The sequence below is a fragment of the Ovis canadensis genome, chromosome 2, assembly GCF_042477335.2.
Source record: "Ovis canadensis isolate MfBH-ARS-UI-01 breed Bighorn chromosome 2, ARS-UI_OviCan_v2, whole genome shotgun sequence".
NCBI classification, from domain to species: domain Eukaryota; kingdom Metazoa; phylum Chordata; class Mammalia; order Artiodactyla; family Bovidae; genus Ovis; species Ovis canadensis.
In genome coordinates, this window is record NC_091246.1 from 238,100,417 (window position 1) to 238,121,188 (window position 20,772).

The window sequence follows — 20,772 nt, forward strand, 5'->3', positions numbered from 1 at the left end:
CCACAAGGAAAGCCCTTTAACCATTGTTACTGCACTAGTTCCAGCTTGGGCATCTCTGTGCTCTTGGAGACATGTGCCTGGGTGTTTCACATCCTTCACGGACACAGAAGCCTGTGAATAGTTGGGCGTGATGGTGGACCAGGCCCCTTTGAAAGCACCATCTCCATTCCTGGAAGGAAGCAGAGTGGGCTGGAGAGTTGATTCTCAGTGCTGCATTTGCTATCATTTGGGCATTGTTGGAAGGTCATGAGTTGTTCTGTGAAGGGATTAGCCTTTGTTGCTTGTAAGGACTGGGCTTCCCTGGTGGCTTAGATGGTAAAGAATCTGCCTGCAGTTTGGGGGGCTTGGGTTCGATCCCTGGGTTGGAAAGATCCCCTGGAGAAGGAACTGGCAACCCATTTCAGTATTTCTGCTTTGAGAATCCCATGGACAGAGGAGCCTGGAGGGCTAAAGTCCACGGCGTTGCAGAGTCAGACACGACTGAGTGAACAGCACATACACATACACCACAGAGGCACAAGCAAACTGAAGCCTCATGACCAACTCAAACTCAGTTTCTATTTGGTTCCAAATCTTCAGGTGGATTTCAGAGAGTTCTTTATTGCTAAAATGAATTAAAGTGATTCATGAAATCTGGTTTAGTCGTCTGTATTTCTTTTAGCTGTGTGTGTGTACTATTACATATTTTAGAAACGTTAGTTTTCTTACCTCCAGATCATGGTCAAAGTCTGCTGGTTCTGTTGGTTCTGTCTGACTTGGTGGATTAGTAAGGTTAGTAAATTGGCAGCCTTACTTTTCTGTCATTCAGCCTTCCATGGAAATGTTTTATTAATAGTGCTTTTTATGTATTAAGGATAATTTTATATATCCATTGATTTCTTTAAATTTAGTTTCGTGTTTACCAGAATTATGTGTGTCAAATTGAAGGAGACAAAAAGTTATAGAAAGGGTTTGTAAGAAAAATAACAATCCTCCACACTTTTCCTGCTCTCTAGAGGTACAGCCTCTTTTGATCAATTGTTTTGGAATCTTTCTCCACAATTGTAATGAACATGCTAATACTTACATGACACATCCATTTCACCATGTTACTTATAACACTGCCTCAGTAGCTGCTTTTATTTTTTTTTACTAATCGTAAAGTCAGTAACACAATAAATATGTATTTCTCTTAGCCTTTTAGCAATGTTCTAGGCACATGTATTGTCTGCCTGCTCAGTCATGACTTAGAAGCCATTCACGAATTTTAAACTTCTCTACATTTTCAGTTAATTATTTAAAAAGTTGGATCACAAGTGACATACAGTAGTATACGGATAATTAAGCTTAGTACAAAGCAAATTTAGCCATAAGAAATAAATTCTAATGCAGAAGTTTTAAGGGATACTATTTCCTTGTCTTTGATCCCCCAAATCTTGGTTACATTAAATGAGAATTGGTGAATTTGAAGGTGTAAATGAAAGAAATAAAAGGATTTTTATTATTGCACTTAGGCTTTAAAATAAGAACTATGTGATAAAGTTTTTATTTATACATTTTGTAATGTTATTTAAATAGTTCTTATTTATTCTTTTACTTAATAGTTATACTTAACTGTATTTTTAAAACAATACATCAAAAGAATATTTAAAGTGTGTGTATGAGAGATGGGGAGGGAGGGCAGAGAGAAAACACAAGCATGTCCTGAAGAGCTGGGACTGGGTTAAAGCCTGCTGAGGAGTGTCCGCCGCTTGTTACTGACTGTATTCCTCTAAGTATGGTTTATTAGTTCATACGTTCAGCAGAATCTTGTCTGCCTGGTGTATTAATTAAGAGAAATGATTGTGGCATGCTTCCCCTTTCCCTCACAAAAGCAGTTTGTATATGTATTCTCTTCGGCAGCTGTGTGTTTTCTTCTGTGACCAGTATTTCATGTGTAGTAGCTGGAAAGTCACTTCTTTCACCACTGAGCAGGAGCTGAAAATAATCTCTGTTGCATAGCACCCTAATATTTCCTGCAAAATAGCCATTAAACATTCCCAGCCTTTACCCAGCATAGACTTGTTTTATCGCTGCTATTATTTGTGGAATACAAATAGGAAGATTATATATTCATAGGATATATTGTGAGTGTGAATTTACTGATTACAGAGGAGCAGTCTGCATTGCCCTCTACCCTTCTTCAAAATAAATAAAAGAAAACAGTAATGGAAAAGAGTGATCCAGAATTTGGGTCCCATCTTGCCAGGTAATCAAAGAGGAAATGTAACAGCCATCTGGGAGTAACTCACCTGTAGTTGATCCAAACTTCTTGTTGTAGAAAAGATATTTAGAAGTAAATCTATGCATCTTTGAATTTTGAGAACCTGTGTTTGAAGGCATTTCCCTTTGATTAATGAAGATATGGTTTTACTATGATCAAAAGAAGATTTACAAGCTGACAGAGGCGAACTGTGTGTAGGTGACTGATTCGGGCATAGAGATTGATCAAACCACGTCAAGAAATAACATACCTGTTCATGATCTGTTAGAATTCATTTGCATGTTCTTTCCCCCTAAATGTTTATTTGTAAACAGACATGCAGCTCTGTGTATCTCAAACTTTAGAGAAGAAACATTCCAACACTTTCTTCCAGTGAAATCTTAGGTGAAGGTCAAAGGAAGTGTTATGATGCTGTGCGGCAGAGAGATTTTATGTTGATGGAAAAAATACAGAGTAGGGTTGGGGTGTCTGAGACCTACCTCTACCCGGGCAGTGGGTGCCAGGGGCAGTTAACTATAGGAGTTTGGAACTCCCAGGTTGAAAGTCACTGAACTAAGTGATCTTTAAGGTTCTTCTCAAAAGTGTTAATCTTTTGGTATCTTATATGAGGTTGTTTAGCGAGGGTGGGTGTTACTTCTTTTAGTTTATTTAGTGAGAGAAATTGTAGCTTCTGACGTGTTCCCATTCCTTCCATCGTTTATCTTCTTAACTGTGTTTATGCATGGTGACTTCTTTGAATAGTTGATACCCCCCTTTTGCCTCATGTAATTGAAACGTTGTCTTCTGCTTCCCACAAAAAATTAAAAACTTTCAGAAGTTCATTGTCCCCAGAATTTATCGAGTGAGTTCCTTCATAGAGAATAGCCATATCCAGGCAGAAAAAGTACACCATGAAACCATCACTTAAAGAATTTGCAGATCTGACTGGGAAGATGTGCCCAGGGCTCTCTCCAAGGTTCCCTCCAGCCCTGAGCCCTCGGGCCTGACTGAGGAGGAGGATGGGTGTGCCTGAGGGACGCTTAGCAGCAAGCAGCATAAACCTTGAAAAAGCGCATCTGGTGAGACCTAGAGAGTGGGCCTATTGCCAGTGTTTTTTGGCTAAGCCCCCAGTACTAACTTTTTACCTCAGTTTCCTCAACTGATAGAGGTGTCTATTAACTGGAGGTATAGTCTGGTGATTATGGACACTTTGGATCAACCTGAGCCTGAGCTGGTTTTACCCTTTAGTACCTTGAGCCAGTTTCTTTAAGTCATTCAGCTTTATCTGTAAATGGAAGTCATATAATGTCCTTGGAGAATTGTTTGAAAAGATCCCATAGATTACAGATTCCGTTGCTTAGGAGGGGCCCTGGCAGCACTAGCAGGCCACCAGCATCAGCACCGTCACGTTCCTCTCCAGATGGGGGTTACAAGCGCAGGGGATTAAAAAGGTGTTTTGAAAAGTACAAAGTGTTCTGTAATTCTACAGTCATTTCTTATATATTTATGGATTTCCTAGGACTGGTTTTGAAACTGATGTGAAATAATTTGCTCAAGCCTGGTTTTCTTCTCAGATTAGGATTTAGAAAGTAGGTCTTCTGTCTGCCTCCTTTTCCTCACTGGTTCCTTGTGCTGTGTCCGCAGGTAGAGCAGGCGGAGCGCAGTGAGGCACCTGTCGCTGCCGCCATGCCGTTCCCATTTGGGAAGTCTCACAAGTCCCCTGCAGACATCGTGAAGAACCTGAAGGAGAGCATGGCTGTGCTGGAGAAGCAAGACATTTCCGACAAAAAAGCAGAAAAGGTATGTATTTGGCTTTATATTTTTAATCTTTGGATTAGGAGCACATGTAAGACAAATTATGAGCTGATTTCTAAAAAGCAGTAAATTCAGTTTGTGTTTATTTAAGGTTTTTAAAATATAGTCCAACTCAAGTAACGCTTGCTGGTGCTATTTAAATTCCACGTGTTTTCTCCTGTTCTGCCATCTAACACATATCTAACTTTTTTCTCAAAAGTTTTTCACTTGAGGTTTCCAATTTTATTTTAACTTTTGGGGTTTTTGTTGTTGATGTGGTTTATCTGATTCCTAAAATCAGTGTTTCCACTGGTAGTCTGCCATGGGAGATACCTCTCCTGATTTTGTGTTTCCTGTATCCCTGACAAGTATCTTCTACCCAGTCATCACAGTCTAAAATGTGACTTTCATCCCAGTTTGTCCCCCGCCCCGAGAAGCATCAACTTTCACGAAATAGCATGAACCTCTACTGCTTCCTGAGAGGTTTAGGAATTGATCCCAACTTCCATTCCTACTTGACAAAAATTCTCATGACCTTATGGACCCTAGTAGTAGCCTCCTAAGGGCTCTTTCTGAAATGTCTCCCCTCCTTTAACCCTTCAGTTCAGCCTTCTCGCGTAGTGCATGAGACCCTTTGTGGCCTGGCCTGCGCGGCTCTCGGTGGACTTTAACCCTTCTTCCTTGCTCTGTGTGCTCTGCCAGTCTTGGCCCCTCTCTGTTCATGGAAGCAGTTAAGAGCAGTCAGCTAGCTGTACTGTCTTTGTCTTGTTCCACTGCCCCACACCAGTTTCCCTTAGCCCTCATTCGTTTTTCAGAACCAGCCTCTTCATCTGGTTTTCCCAAATGGCTTTCCAGAATACTCCCTCTCCTGACCTTATCCTTACCCCCTAAAACAAATATCCACCATTTGGCCACCTCCTTTGGAAATAGCCAGACTGCTGCTGTCTTCAACATGGTTTTATTTGCATCATATTTTTGTCTTCCTTTCTAGACTTTGAGCTCTTTGACCCATGTGTCGTTTCTGGCCCGCCTTTGCCCTCCGTGGTACCTGTCTCCCCATGGGCTGAACGCCTGATGAGTCATTGGATGAGTGCTTGAGTGGAGCATTTTCCATCCTTTCTTCTATTTTAGGAAGTTGTTTTCTGTTTTGAGTTGACAGTTAAATTGCATCATTTCTACCATCTTTTTAAGTTTGAGATTCTGTGGTTTACCTGTATCCTTATAAAGAAAAGAATATCACAGTCATGGGATTAAGATTTGTAATTATAGGCTATTTAGTTATATAACTTCCTGTCATTGGAAGCAGTGTACAATTAGTGAAGTTTGGTATAATGCAGCTTTTCTTCCATAGAAAGTCTGTAGACAATTTCTTGTATACCTTAGTAAGATATATAGGTAACTGTTAATAATATGATGAAGTGAATTTCTTTTAAAAATGGCTGTTATATTATTTTGGTTGAAGTATATAAAGAAAATCTGGCCTCATACAGATGCATAATTGGGAAAGAGGAGTATTTTAATAGCCTTTCGGATTTTTGAAGTTTCTGATACCACATGAGCATTCACCAGTTGATAGTTTCTTGGTTGTAATAGACTCAAAAGTGTATAAATGGACTTCTCATACTCTCTACTTTGAAGAGGTTCTTTTTCCATACATAACTTTGTTATAGGCATTGGTCATTTAGAAAGTGTTGGATCATTGACTTATATCTTCCAAATGTTGACACATTATTCAGTATCAAAAATTCACACTCTAAAATTATACTACTATGATCTCAGAAAAGTAAAACTTTTAGAAAGTGGTCAAACTTCCTCGTGTTGTATTCAAATTTCGAAATTCAAGTTTGGCAACAAATACTATTTGTTGGTTGTTTTTCTTAAGGTGACAGGTTCACTTTGTTTATTTTTGAAAAAATACCTGCCAAGGATACAAGCCTGAATAATTTGTCAGATTTTCTTTCAAGGAAAAGTGATATTGCATGAAGAAAACTGCTTGTTCAGCACATAGCCCAAGCATTATTATACAAATACTTTTCTTCAAGACAAGCAGCCATACTTCTGGAAGGGGCAGAAGGTGCTTTGTGTGTACTTCCCATTCAGTTCAGTTCAGTCCAGTCTCTCAGTTGTGTCCAACTCCTTGCAACTGCATGAACTGCAGCACACCAGGCCTCCCTGTCCCTCACCAACTCCCAGAGTCCACCCAAACTCATGTCCATTGAGTTGGTGATGCCATCCAACCATCTCATCCTCTGTCGTCCCCTTCTCCTCCTGCCCTCAGTCTTTCCCAGCATCAGGGTCTTTTCAAATGAGTCAGCTCTTTGCATCAGGTGGCCAAAGTATTGGAGTTTCAGCTTCAACATCAGTCCTTCCAATGAACACCCATGACTGATTTCTTTTAGGATGGACTGGTTGGATCTCCTTGCAGTCCAAGGGACTCTCAAGAGTCTTCTCCAACACCACAGTTCAAAAGCATCAATTCTTCAGTGCTCAGCTTTCTTTATAGTCTAACTCTTACATCCATACGTGACTATTGGAAAAACCATAGCTTTGACTAGAAGGACCTTTGTTGGGAAAGGAATGTCTCTCCTTTTGAATATGCTGTCTAGGTTGGTCATAACTTTCCTTCCAAGGAGTAAGTCTTTTAATTTCATGGCTGCAGTCACCATCTGCAGTGATTTTTGGAGCCCCAAAAAATAAAGTCAGCCACTGGTTCCCCATCTATTTCCCATGAAGTGATGGGACCAGGTGCCATGATCTTAGTTTTCTGAATGTTGAGCTTTAAGCCAATCACATCAAATGTTCCCGCTTGCAGGTCAAAATTTAATGAATTATTTTTCTGCTTCCTCATACTACTCTTAAGTGAAACAGTTTTTTAAACTGAGTGCGTGAGGATGGAAAAACTACAGTGATAGCTGTTGTAACTCTGGCAAGAGGTCAGCACCATCATTGCAAATGGTTGTGGTCGAAAAGGGCAAATTATGTATTTACATTGATAAGAAAACAGTTTTGACCTTATTGACCCCTTGAAAGGGTCTCAGGGAACCGTTTTTGGTAACATAGAGGTTGAGAAATCCTGATCTAAACCTAAGGAAGAATAGACCTCCTGCTATTAGGATAAACAAAGCAAAGAGAATTAGTTGAACTTTTGAAAAATAAGTTTTGCTTCAAAGAAAGGGGACAACTTTGAAGACTGGTTGATACAAATTACTTATTCTGGAATAGATTAGGAATAGAGAGGAAGACCCTGAACTTTGTGGTTTCACTTTCTTGTCAAGATTCAGGAGACATTGCTAATACAAGTGGTGAAAAGGGAAGTGAGACCTGAAAACAATGGAAAGATAAAATATTATCACTAAATTGAACACCCTGAAAAACTACTTTGATATCATATTTAAAACTGAAAACTTGAAGGTTAGGATGCTTTGTATGATTTGTTATCTAGCATTGTTCTGAAAATTCTAGGCAATGCATAAAGAAATGGTTTAGAAATGAAAAATACATCTATTTCAAATAAAGAAGGGAAATTACAGTGTTGACATATTTGTATATCTTTACAAAGCACAGAGGAATCAATGTGAATATGAGAGTTCACTAGGGCAGCTAAATACAAAATCCATAGCTTCCCTAAATATCAATCAAAATGATCTAGAAATTATAATTTTTTAAAAAGTATTTTATTTGTAGTAACAACAAATAAATAGGGATCTGGGAATACTTTTATCAGGAGGTATGCAGAACCTGTCCATGTCATTGGACAGAATAAGCTTAAAGCAATTCCATTCACATCACAGCAGGATCTTTTTGTACCTTGACAAAAAATGATTACGAAGTTCTGGAAGAATAAAGAGCTGTAAAGTTGTGCTGGAATTTAAGGAATATGAATTCTACTTTGTTTTGAAGCAAAGCACACATTTCATACATCCCGATCATGAGTAGTGAGACACCATCCTTCTAGTTGTTCAGGCCAAAAGACTTGAGTCATCCATGACTCCTTTCATACTTCCCAAATCCAATTCATGAGCAAGTTCATCCACTTAATTGGGGCGGGGAGTGTTAAAAAGCCAGAATCTAATGACTCCTTCACCCCATTTTCCTGGTTCCCACTCTGGCCTAAGCTGTTATCTTTGCTCTGCATTGCTGCAGTGTTCTTCTAACTGGTCCCCCACAACTATAATGATTCTTTTCAAAACATGCATCAAATAATATTTCCCTTACAGTAAAAGTCAAAATCCTTACAGGAGCTGAACTAAGTTCTACAGGTCAAATCCTGCCTAGGCCTGTTTTTGTAACGCTCATGAGATAAGAATGGTTCTTACATTTCTAAAGGATTGGTTTTAAAAGCAAAGAAAACTCTGCAACAGAGACTGTGTGGCCTGTAAATCTTAAAATATTTCCTGTTTGGTGTTTTTAACTAAAAATAAATGCCCATCCTTGTCCAGGTCAGTCAGGCCCGTCTCTTCTCCTAGTATTCCCCCCAGCGTCGGCTTGCCTTTCCTCCTGCATTCCTGTCCACCCCTGCCTTGAGGCTTTTGCATTGGGCTGTTCCCTTTGCCTGGAATGTTCTTCCCCCAACTCTCTGCTTGTTTTGCCCCCTTGTTGCCTTCAAGGCTTTGCTCAAATATTGCTTTCGCCCAACCCTCTATTTATAAAGTGCAGCCTCAGTTCAGTTGAGTCACTCAGTCATGTCCTACTCTTCGCGACCCCATGAATCGCAGCATGCCAGGCCTCCCTGTCCATCACCAACTCCTGGAGTTCACTCAAACTCAAGTCCATCAAGTCGGTGATGCCATCCAGCCATCTCATCCTCTGTCGTCCAATCCCTCCCAGCATCAGAGGCTTTTCCAATGAGTCAACTCTTCACTTGAGGTGGCCAAAGTCCTGGAGTTTCAGCTATAACATCATTCCTTACAAAGAACATCCAGGGCTGATCTCCTTTAGGATGGACTGGTTGGATCTTCTTGCAGTCCAAGGGACTCTTCAAGAGTCTTCTCCAACGCCACAGTTCAAAAGCATCAATTCTTCGGCGCACAGCTTTCTTCACAGTCCAACTCTCACATCCACACTTGACCACTGGAAAAACCATAGCCTTGACTAGACCCCAGCATTCCTGTTTACCCGATCTTGCTGTTTTCTGTGTATCACTTAACATCTTTAATATACTTAATGATTTTTTATAATTAGTTCTTCCCTCTGTTAGAACATAAGCCTTCCAAAGACAGCTCCATAATTACTTTTTTATTTATTGAAAATGGAATTCAGAGTTAACATGAAACACTGTCAGCTTGTATCTCTTCTAAACTCTTTAGTGTCTACTGAATAGGATAAAACATGTATTACTGAGGATGCTGTAATAATTTGTATATTGAGTTTATGACCAATAAGAGTATCCCAAGCTGGTATCTTCTGAATTTTATGATGGTGGCCAAGTATCACATTCCTTACAGTACTACCACCCACACAAACAGTGAGATAAATGACCCTTCTCAAGAGGTCTACCCTGTTAGTCCTAGTATCGTCCATATTGTTTTGTGTTTATTAATTATCTTCCTGTGTAGTTCAGTATGCTCAATGGACACTTTTCATGATTGGATGAATAATTATACCCAGTGGATCTAATTAATGGATAACCAAGCACCTAGGCAGGTTTTTGGTGACCTGTTGCAGAATACTGTCCCCAACTCGAAACTTTTGATAACATTTATTATCACTGAAGAAGGGCTTAATTAACAGAGCTTGTGAATGACAGAAATTGGAGAAGAATAGAAGACTCTGTAGGTAACTAAATCAGGCACCAAAGAAGGGTTAATTAGCTGGAGAAGGGGGGCAGGAGGAAGGATATGATTGTAACTGATAAAGTGCAGCACAGATACAAGTATCACTCTGTATCAGGGTCTGAAAAAGCAGATGGGATACCAAAGGAGAAAATAAAATATAATCACTGAAAGTATTTGATTAAACCAAAAGAAGGCAGAAAAAGAGGAAAGAACAGCAGTATAGAGTAGGTAGAACAAATGGAAAACAAATACCAAGATACTAGACTCAAATGTGCTGTATTAATAATCACATTTAGTATAAATGTCTGAATACTCCAGTTAAAAGGCAGTGCTTGTCAGGTTGGATATGAAAGTCCTAACGAATAAATTTAGAGATTATCATATTAAGGGAAGTATGTCAGAAAGAGAAAGACAAATACCATATGATACCACTTCCATGTGGAATTTTTAAAAAATGATATAAGTGAACTAATTTACAAAATAGGAATAGACTCACAGACGTAGAAAACAAACTGGTGGTCTCCAGAAAGTATAGCAGGGATAAATTGGGAGTTTGGGATTAACATACACATTACTATATATAAAATAGATAAACAACAAAGACCTGTACAGCGCAGGAAACCATATTCAGTATCTCATAATAGCCTAAAATGGAAGAGAATCTGGAAAAGAATGTTACATATGCAACTGAAATCGCTTTGCTGTGCACCTGAAACTAGCACACTGTTATGAACTAGCTATACTTCAGGTTTCAAAAGCGGTTAGAAAGAGGAAAAGTCCTGACTGTATGTGCCTACAAGAAATGCGCTTTGAAGACAAGTGAAAGGAAGGAGAAAGATAGATCATGTTAGCACTTGTCAAAAGAAGACTGAAATAGCTTTATTAATATCAGACAAAAATAGATTTCCGAGAAAATAGTATCAGGGATAGTTATTTCATGATAAAATAGGGGTCAGTTAATCCAAGGGATATTACAACCTTAAATGTTTATGCACCTAATAACAGCTTTAAAACAAAGCAAAAACTCATAAAACTATGAAGTGAAACAGTTAAATCCACAATTAAAATTGGAAATTTTGATACTCCAGTCTCAGTGATTGATAAAAGAAGTCTGTTAGGCACACCAATAGATCAGTGGGACAGAAGAGAGAATCCAGAAATAAAACCTACATGTGAATGGAAATTTTTTGCCAAAGATGAAAATGCAGTTCAGTGGAGCAAGGATAGTAGTTTTAATAATTGGTGCTGAAACAACCTGATAGCCACATGTGCAAAAGATATGTTGGACCCATGCCTCATGTCATATACAAAAATTAATTCAAAACGGATCACACAACTGAATGTAAAACGTGAAATTTTAAAGCACCTGGGAAACAGGAGAAAAATGTTTATAACCTTGGGATAGGCAAAGAATTCTTAGATGTGATACCAGAAGCATACTCTATAAAAGAAGAAAATAATAAATCGTAATTCATCAGCACTAGAACCATCAAGTCTTCTAAAGACACTGTTAAAAGAATGAAAAGACAAACCACAGACTGAGAAAATCTTTGCAAAGCATATATTTGATGAAAGATTACATCAAGAATACTTAAGGAACTCTCAAAACTTTATAAGAAAACAAAACAAAAAGAATTCCGTATACACTTCACCAAAGATGATACACAGATTTCAGATAAACACTTGCAAAGATGTTCATCATAGGAAATTGCAAAGTAAAGCTATGATGAGATAACCATTACACACCTATCACGATGGCAGGTATTGAAAATACCAGCTCTATCAAATGTTAGTGGTTATGGTGAGCAATTAAAACTGCTGGTAGGAATATAAGATAATATAGCTACTTTGGAAACAGTTTGTCAGTTTCTGGAAAAGCTGAACTTAAATCTAGCCATTTCACTCCCACATATTTACCCAAGAGAGCAAGAAACATATGTCCATACAAAGACTCAACATAAATGTTCATAGCAACTTTATTTGGAAGAGTCCAAACCAGGAAGTAGCCCAAGTGTGTGAATAAACCGGTTGTGACACATCCATAGAATGGAATACTAGTCAGCAATAAAAAGGAACAAACTCTTGCTGTATATAGCAGCATGAATGAATCTGAAAATAACGTGTTAAGTGAAGGAAGCCAGGTTATAAAGAATACATAATGTGTGGTTTTGTGTATATTACAGAACTGTGAATAGCCGCAGTGACAGAAGGTAGATGAGTGGTGGGCCGGTTAGAGTGGGGGTGGTGGAATGAGGGGATTATAGCAAGATCATGGTAGTCATGGATATGTTCACTTGTCTTAGAGCTGTGTGCCTAAGTCCAGAGTTATCAGCTTGTACACTTTAAATAGGGCTTCCCTTGTGGCTCAGCTGGCAAAGACACTGCCTGCAGTGAGGGAGACTGGGTTCAATCCTTAGGTTGGGAAGATCCCCTGGAGAAGGGAAAGGCTACCCACTCCGTATTCTGGCCTAGAGAATTCCATGGACTGTATAAATATGGACACTTTAAATATGTATGTTTTGTTGTATGTTAAATGTAACTCAATTAGAAGGGAAAAGGACTCTCCATGTAGCAGCTGAGGTATAGGTGACTTAGAACCATAGATGGCTCTATTCCTAAGAAGGAATAGACCATGTAATAAAGCATCCAGAGAGACTGTTGAAAGCCTAGGTCGCAATGGTAGAGAAACAGCAGCCTCAGAGTGACCATCTTCTGCTCTGTGTAGACAAGTCCATACTGAGTTTGTAGAGAAGCTCAAGTGTTGAGAGGGGAGTGACCAGGTTAGCACCGAAATTCAGAGTCCTGCCATGAGAAACAGTTGAAGGAATTGGAGATGTAGAGAGAGAATCAAATTTGAGCCCTAGTGCTCTTAGTAAAATGTTCTTAGGGGCTCATTTTATGTTAGAGAAGCTTCCAGACTGACAGAAGATAGACTTAAGACCTGTGAGTGGAGATGAAACAGGGAGTCCAGTTTCATCTTGATATTCGGGAAAATAAGTGGAAGTTAGCTTCCACGGGACATAGCAGGTTTCCTGTCTCAGGGTTTGTGTTGGTGTGGTGATATAACACCGTTACTTTGCAAAATGCCTTTATAGAAAATAGGCCCGCATCTTATTTCGAGGTAAAATAGTATCCATCTTATTTCAAGGTAAAATAGTTATTATTCTCATGATCCACGTGAAGAAAGCTTGTTTCCAAGGACATTCATTATAGTAAAATCAGAGGTGGTATTCACTCCTAGCTCTGCTAAACCTGTGGTAAAATTTTAACTTTATCTCCTTTGTTCTTGATATCCGTGGGCATTTTCTCATTCATTTCTTGTGATCTTATAAACAAAATGATAAATACAACATTTGAGTGTTTCTTTTTTAATTGCATGTTGATATTTTTCCTTATTCTGTATGGTACACAGTTGGCCATATTAAGAATTGTCTGTAATAGAAATAGATTACTCCCTTAGGAACTGTGTCATACCTTTTAAAGAGAATTTGAAAACTACTTTCCTTATACCTTTAGAAAAAAGTGGTTTATCTTACCATCTTTATTTTTAGGTAACTGGAGCATGGGAGTCGTTTGGAATGGAATTTGTTCTCTCATTGCTCACAGCCACAGAGATCTGGTATACATAATGACTGTTTACACACTCTTTGCCACTGCATGCTATATAAAGAAGGTATAGCTGCCTTGCTCAGCTCATACTTGGTTCTCTTCATCACTGTGAATGCATGTGTTCACAGGATTGAATAGCTATATTCACTCATTTCATGAGAGGACTAAGTTTGCTGGCATATTTAAGAGGGGGGAAGGGAGCAGTCTTTTCATAGCATAGCCATTTAACAGTGACTCATGGTTACTAAACTTGTTTAGAGTAATCTTTGACACCAGAAGGTTATTAATAGGCTTTTCTTAGCCCATGATTTTTTAGTTTAGTATACTCAGATATTTTCTTTAATAGACAGACACATATATAGAGAGAGGATTTTTTAATTTAGAAATTAATATGATAATAAAATGGGTTTTATTTTTGAGTATTTAGTGCCAGCAATGTTCCTCAGTTTACTTCTAGATTCCATCTTACATCTTTTATCTTAATTTACTTTAAGAACTTCCTTTTTTAAATGAGGTCATCTAATAAATCACTTTTTGAGAATGAATTGATATTTGAGGCAATAAATATAGGCTGGAGATATTTAGAGGATTTTTGTTTAAAATTGTTCTTTTGCATAAGAGTGGGTATAAAGAAACTCAAAAATGTATAATACAAAATAATAAATGATATGAGCCCCCTCCACCTCAAAAAAAATCTGTGTTTTTTTAGGAATTTCTCAATAATAAAAATTAGTTGCATGTAAATTAGAATAAACTTGATTATATAAACCAGTAGTGAACAGAAGAATGAAAAATTCTGCTTAATCACTTCAAAATTTTTTCTAAAAAGACGATTTTATAAATAACAGTTCTCATCTGATTTGTTACCTTCTGTGGAGTTTCATACGCACAGTAATTGTCAGGACAGGTTTTTCTTTTGTTGTTTGCTTTCAAAAGATGATAATAGAAGTAATTACTGTCATCGCGTCATTGTCACCTTTTGCAAAGGATTCCCAACTGGATTGAATCCATAGACATTTTAGTGCCCTTCCATATAGGGCAGACAGATGGGCACATGTATAAAATTTTGTCTTTGTTCTTAAGGAATTTATAATGTAGTAGAAGGGCTTCCCTGGTAGCCCAGATGGTAAAGAGTCTACCTGCAATGCAGGAGACCTGGGTTTGATCCCTGGGTCAGGAAGATGCCCTGGAGAAGGGAATGGCACCCACTGTAGTATTCTTGCCTGGAGAATTCCAAGGACAGGAGCCTGGCGGGCTATAGTCCACAGGGTCAGAAAGAGTCGGACACGACTGAGTGACTAACACACACACAGAGGAAATAGACATGTCGAATAATACAGTTCAGTATAAAGATACTTGGAGAAGGCACTGGCAGCCCACTCCAGGACTCTTGCCTGGAAAATCCCATGGATGGAGGAGCGTGGTAGGCTGCAGTCCACGGGGTCGAGAAGAGTCTGAGACGACTGAGCGACTTCACTCTCACTTTTCACTTTCATGCATTTGGAGAAGGAAGCGGCAACCCACTCCAGTGTTCTATGGCTGGAGAATCCCAGGGACGGGGGAGCCTGGTGGGCTGCCGTCTATGGGATCGCACAGAGTCGGACACGACTAAATCGACTTAGCAGTAGCAACAGCAGTATGTGTTCATTCCAAAAATTAGGGAAGTTCAGCAGAGCATAAAAGGGAAACTAAAGCTCATCCCCAGTCCACTCCTGCATGCAGTGACCACTGTTAATGTAGTGGGACAGCCTCTAGGATTCTCATTCATATTCGCAGTCTCTCTCTTTCTGGGGCAGGTAAGTTACTCAACCCGAGGTCATGTTATTTTAGGTCCTGGTTTGTTAATTTTAAATCTTTGCATTTCAATATAGATCTACTTAATTGTTTTCAAAGCTTGCCATAATCTTCCATTTTATGGGTACATCATTATTTAGTTCCATTCAGGTTGGTTTTTTTTTTTTTTTTTAACTGTGTCTTGCAGCTTACATGGGATCTAAGTTCCCTGATAGAACTCATGTGCCCTGCAGGGAAGTACAGAATCCTACCCCTGGGCCTCCAGGGAATTCCCAGAGATAACTTTTACTTCTGATCTTTTCACTGTGGTAAATGACCCTGCTTGTACTTACATTTCTGTGTAATTATCTGTTTCCCCAGGGTAAATTCCTTAGATGTATAATGGGTGACTCAGAGGGATTGCACCTTTTAGAGCTTTTTGGTTTTTTGTTATATTTTACTAAATTGCCCTCCAATAAAGTTGTACCAATTTATTTTTCTACTACCAATGTATCTTCCAGAAGTCTTTGTTTCTGATAGGAGAGGGAAATATTTTACCATTTTCAATTCAGTCCAGTCGCTCAGTCGTGTCTGACTCTTTGTGACCCCATGGACTGCAGCACGCCAGGCACTGCCATCACCAACTCCCAGAATTTACTCGAACCCATGTTCATTGAGTCAGTGATGCCATCCAGCCATCTCATCCTCTGTCGTCCCCTTCTCCTCCTGCCTTCAGTCTTTCCCAGTATCACGGTCTTTTCAAATGAGTCAGTTCTTTGCAGTTTATCATTTTAAGCTAATATTATTATATTCGCTTATATTATAAAGTAGTATATCTTCTCTAAGATATCTATTTGTCAAGAATATCTTCTTGTCTTTTAATTTCTGAATTAGCTATATCTGTACTTCAACATTTTACTCTTGCTGTGCTTAAGTGTGGTATGAATTAGTAAGTTAGGCTTAACAAGTAACTTTTATCTGTTAAAACTTGGGGCAAAGGGGAGAGCATACCCAGTCTTGTGCTCCACCAGGTAAACCCTGTACCTCCATCTGTGAGTAGACACCTTGTCACCTTTCACCTCCTACCATGAGGCCACTTTGGAGCCTTCTGAGTAGTTGGGCTTTGTTGGGACCAGAAGAGGTGTGCGTGGTAAGGACTGTGAGCACTGCAGGGACGTGGTCTGCAAGCCCTAGTGGGAGAGTGAGGAATACCTCTGATGTGAAAATGTTTCTTGCATCACAGCTTTGCATCTGAGTGGTTGCCACTGATGATGGTAAAATGGTACAGGGATGGGTAGTGTGGGAACATGGGGTTCAGGGGAAGAGATTTAATATGACCCCTGAAGTTTTGGAAGTCTTGAACTTGGCCACTAATGTTAGGCTTGCTAGTTGCTTTTTTCCCACCTCTTTGTATTTTTTAACGAGAAAGCAGACAGCAGGGAAGTCTCACAGCCTTAGTTCTAATTGGGGGAGTTATTATGGGCACAACCCTTAAAAATTTGAAGTATTTACTTGTCTCTTCACCCTGGTAGGTAAAGAAGTATGGTTCTGATACTGTCACTAGTGAGGTGAATAGTTGGTATGAACTTTAGAGTATTGGTTGCTATTTAAGTAGATCCTGTACCTTACGTTGTTTGATGTAAAAATATTTTTTAAGATACTGATTAGAAATAAAGTTGTCTCCAACTGGTTATTTGTGGGAGTCAATGAAGCTTCGTGGCATGGGCTTAATCTGCCTGCCCCCAACCCACCCTACCCAGGCCTTGCCTCTGAGAAGCTCCGCCAAGCCTTAGACCTTTTCCTCTGTGACTCTGCTCAACAGAGGTGTCCCCAAACTCCCGCTATATGGCTGCTTAGTAGAATCACACAGAGTAAACCACTTCTCTGAAGCTGCAGGGAAACAACCAGGAACTTAAAGTTCTGTCTCTCTCACCTAGACAAGTCAGCAGCGAGTGAGTGAGGCACAGTCCACATTTTCCAGTCAAGTGAGTGGGCTTATCATGGGAGTAGGGGTGGAGGGCAGTTCTCTCACATGTTTTTCTTCATGACCAGGTTATTTATAAAGCAGTTGGCCACTGTTAGTAGTCTATACCCATGAAGCATATTGATAATACTCTGAGGCTCACTGGCCACATAAGTATGGCATCTGTGTCTCAGACCACCACATTTTACTGACAAAATGTCCCAGCCGGTTAGTTCAGTGTTAACAAAACCATGGAAGGCAGACTGTGTGTCAGTCACTGTCTCATACATGGTGGAGGGAGGAGGGTAAGCAGGCCCTTTCTGAAGCCCTTGAGTGTTAGGGAAATGAGAGGTGTGGAGGAGAGGCTAGAGCAGTACAAGGTGGCGGGGAGACAAGGTGGCAACTGCTGCAGCAGGAGAGAATGGCAGGAGTTGGGACAGGCTCTGGAGGGCAGAGGAGTAGTGTGGCATCCAGGCCGCTCGAGCAGAGACAGAGCCTCCAGGGCAAGAGGGCAAGAGTAGAGGAGAACTGGGAGGACCTTTGCTGGGGATTTGACGCCTTAAGAAAAGGAGTGGTCCCAGCAGCCATCTGGCCCTGCAGCCTTGCATGAGGCCAGAGGACTGACAGAGTTGTGGCGGGGCGGGACGGGGGCCCTTGAGGCAAAGCCAGCCTTGCTGTGTAGGGGCCTTTTCTCTGGCATCCATACTAAGAACTGGGTAGGAGGGCTGCCTCTAACCTGTGAAGTAAAAGCAAAATAACCAGATTGTTTAAATTTTAAAACTGATAAAACGAGTACTGCAAAAGAGTACCCTTCCCCAAATGTTAACATTTTATGTAGCCGCAGTACAATGGTCAAATCAGGAAGCTAACACTGATATGCTGTACTACTACTACTAACTAATCCACAGACCTTTTTCACATTTCCACTGTTGTCCTGCTGATGTGTTTTTTTCTGGGCCAGGATCCCATTCAGGATCCACATTTCATTTAGCTGTAACATCTCCTTAGTCTCCTTTAATCAGGAAGAGTTTCTCAGCCTTTGACTTTTATGACCTTGGCACTTTTGAAAAATACTGGCCAGTTATTTTGTAGACTGTCACTTAATTTGGGTTTGGCTGATATTCCTCATGAGTCAATGTAGGTGATGCCTTTTTTGGCAAGAAAAAACCAGAAGTGATGTCGTGCGCTTTCCAGTGTGTCCTTTGAGGAGGCACACGAGGTCAGTAGTCTCAGTGCTGTTCACAGGTGATCACATGGTTAAAGGGCATCTCCATGTAAAAAGACTGTTTCTGTTACTAGGAAGTCTCTTAGGGGAGTGAGCATCTTTGTTTAAAAGTCCCCCAAATGATTCTGGTGTATCTCCAGGGTTGAGACAGAGAATGGCAGAAACAAATCAGGGTGGATTGAGGGAGTCAAAGATGTTTTCAAATCTTGTCTCAGTATGGGGGAAGTGAAGCTAGCTGTTCAGATATGGACCAGAGAAAGAGAGCTAAGGTCTCTGGAGGAAAGTGGAACAGTTTTGGAATATTTGTTGCTGGGAGTGGCCAGTTGAGAAATCCATCCAGTTTGAAGGAATGTTTCTGGCTGAATGAAGGTAGTTGAACAGCATGAATTTTCATGAACCAGGTGTATACAGATTCCATCACCTTCTCTACCCTGCGGCTAAAGCAGAGAAAGTTTTCAGTAAAGAACATCCGATGTTGTGTAGGGAAGCAAGAGAACTGGAACTGTGAGCGCGAGCAGCCCCGAAACTTGCACGCGCAGCAGGACAGGTATAACATGACCATGAAGGAGCCCAGGAGATGAGGTGTCGTGGTGACCTCAGCAGCTTGACAAGGGTACAGTTGTGAGGAGCTGTAAGTGTGAATAGCTTACTTAGTAGGTGTGAGGGGACAAGCTGGGAGGTGGCAGATAAGGCGGATGTGGTCAGAGGCAGAGAACATGTGGCAGAATGCAGGCTGGCCAGATAGCGGGCACTGGGCAGGGTCCCTAATGTGAGCGCTGATGAAGGGAACCAAGTGAAATCTAAACGAGAACAGCTAAGTTTATTTATTCTGTACGTGGCATCTTCATTCAGTAAATTCTTGCTGCATCGCCTTTTCTGGTGAAACACTTCATAAGCTTTTCAGATCATGTTTAGTTTAATATATGGTCATTTTTATTTCTTTTTTAAGCTTTTTTCAAAAAATCAACTTGTAATTTATCTATGTAGTGGGGAACAGAAATTACACAAATGGTTGAAATATGCATAAAATTAGAAGTCATTAATTGAGATATGAACTTGATTATTCTCATATATCAGGCCTGTTAATAAACAGTAAAGTTGATGAATTTTAGGGAATTCCCTGGTGGTCCAGTGGTCAGGACTCAATGCTTTCCCTGCTGAGGGCACAGGTTTGATTGCTGGTTGGGAGTGAGGCCAAAAAACTAAAACATTAGAAGTTGATGGTTCTTAGCCTTTGTTTTCTGCCATGCTGCTGATCACCCCATGTGGACGGTGACTAGCCACGGAAGTGCTCAGCTGCGGAAGTCTCTTGTCCCCAGTGCCAGTCTGTACTCGGAGTAGTGTGAGTCAGCCTTTTATGTGTCAGGCCCTGTTCTAGTCTTCAGCTTTTTATTTGGCAGTTTTTCAAGGTGTGATTGGTAGACCTGTTTACATATGTCAAGCTGTATACTTAGTTATTTGTTAGAAATCGTAAAAATTTAGGGAGGGGTATGTACACCCGTGGTGGATTCATGTCAATGTATGGCAAAACCAATACAGTATTGTAAAGTAAAATAAAGTAAAAATAAAAATTAAAAAAAAAAAATTTAGGGAGGGTTGTCCTGTGGGGAGGAATGAAAAAGAGAAACAGAAGCAGAAATAAGATAAGGCAGTTGTTACAAATATAGTGAATACTTCGATCTGTTTCTCTCATTCTCTTTGTTATTTTGCTCTTTAAAAATTAAAATATGAATTGTAAAGCATTCAAACATATCTGAAATACAGCAGGTGCAAAGTGAGAGTATTCTTACCTTCCCCCTAGGCAGGCGGCACTCAGCCTAGTGTGTATTCTCCCAGACTACTTGGAGGAAACAGGGAGCTGGGTTCCTCGCTCACCACTGTCACTGCCGGCTAGGTTCCCTTCACTTTTCTTGGTGAGATGCTGCAGAGCGTCCTTCCTTCAGGTCCCTGTGTCTGCACTTCTCTTCCTTGATCTTTGTGGTGTAAGAACAGCACCTTTCCCTACATCCAGTGTCTGTCTGCATGTTACATCCAGCAGTCACGTGCGCTCATGTTCAGTCAGGTGTGTATGGAGCCTTTGCAAGCATGGGGCTTCTGATGGGGCAGGAGGAAGCGGACCTGAGCTGGAAATCACAGGGGAGAGCAGGGTTGCTTGCAGCTGTGAGAGACTCTGAAGAAGAGGCAGGAGGACAGAGTTGCCTCAGAAAGACTTCTCTGAGGCGCTGACCAGAGCCAAGCCGTGAAGGGAGTGGGAGTTGGCCTGTGGGGGGGCCGCCATGTGGGCACAGAGAACATTGTGGGCTCAGGAAGCCATGTGCACAGGGGCCCAAAAGGGGCCCAGTGTGACCAGTGCTTTGGTGTGTGGATAGTGGGGAGGAATTGCAGCGCAGGGTCAGGTCAGAGAGGACACGCC

The 20,772-nt window shown here is 40.4% G+C and overlaps 1 protein-coding gene across 2 annotated transcripts in view; it reads left to right on the plus strand.

Moving 5' to 3' along the window:
- Window positions 1-20,772, plus strand: part of CAB39 (calcium binding protein 39) — a 94,846-nt gene that overhangs the window by 38,555 nt on the left and 35,519 nt on the right. For both annotated transcript variants that reach the window (XM_069578612.1, XM_069578611.1), the window contains exon 2: window positions 3,866-4,021. In XM_069578612.1, the coding sequence (XP_069434713.1) occupies window positions 3,908-4,021 (114 nt within the window). In that variant the 5' untranslated portion in view covers window positions 3,866-3,907. The remainder of the gene's footprint in view (window positions 1-3,865; window positions 4,022-20,772) is intronic.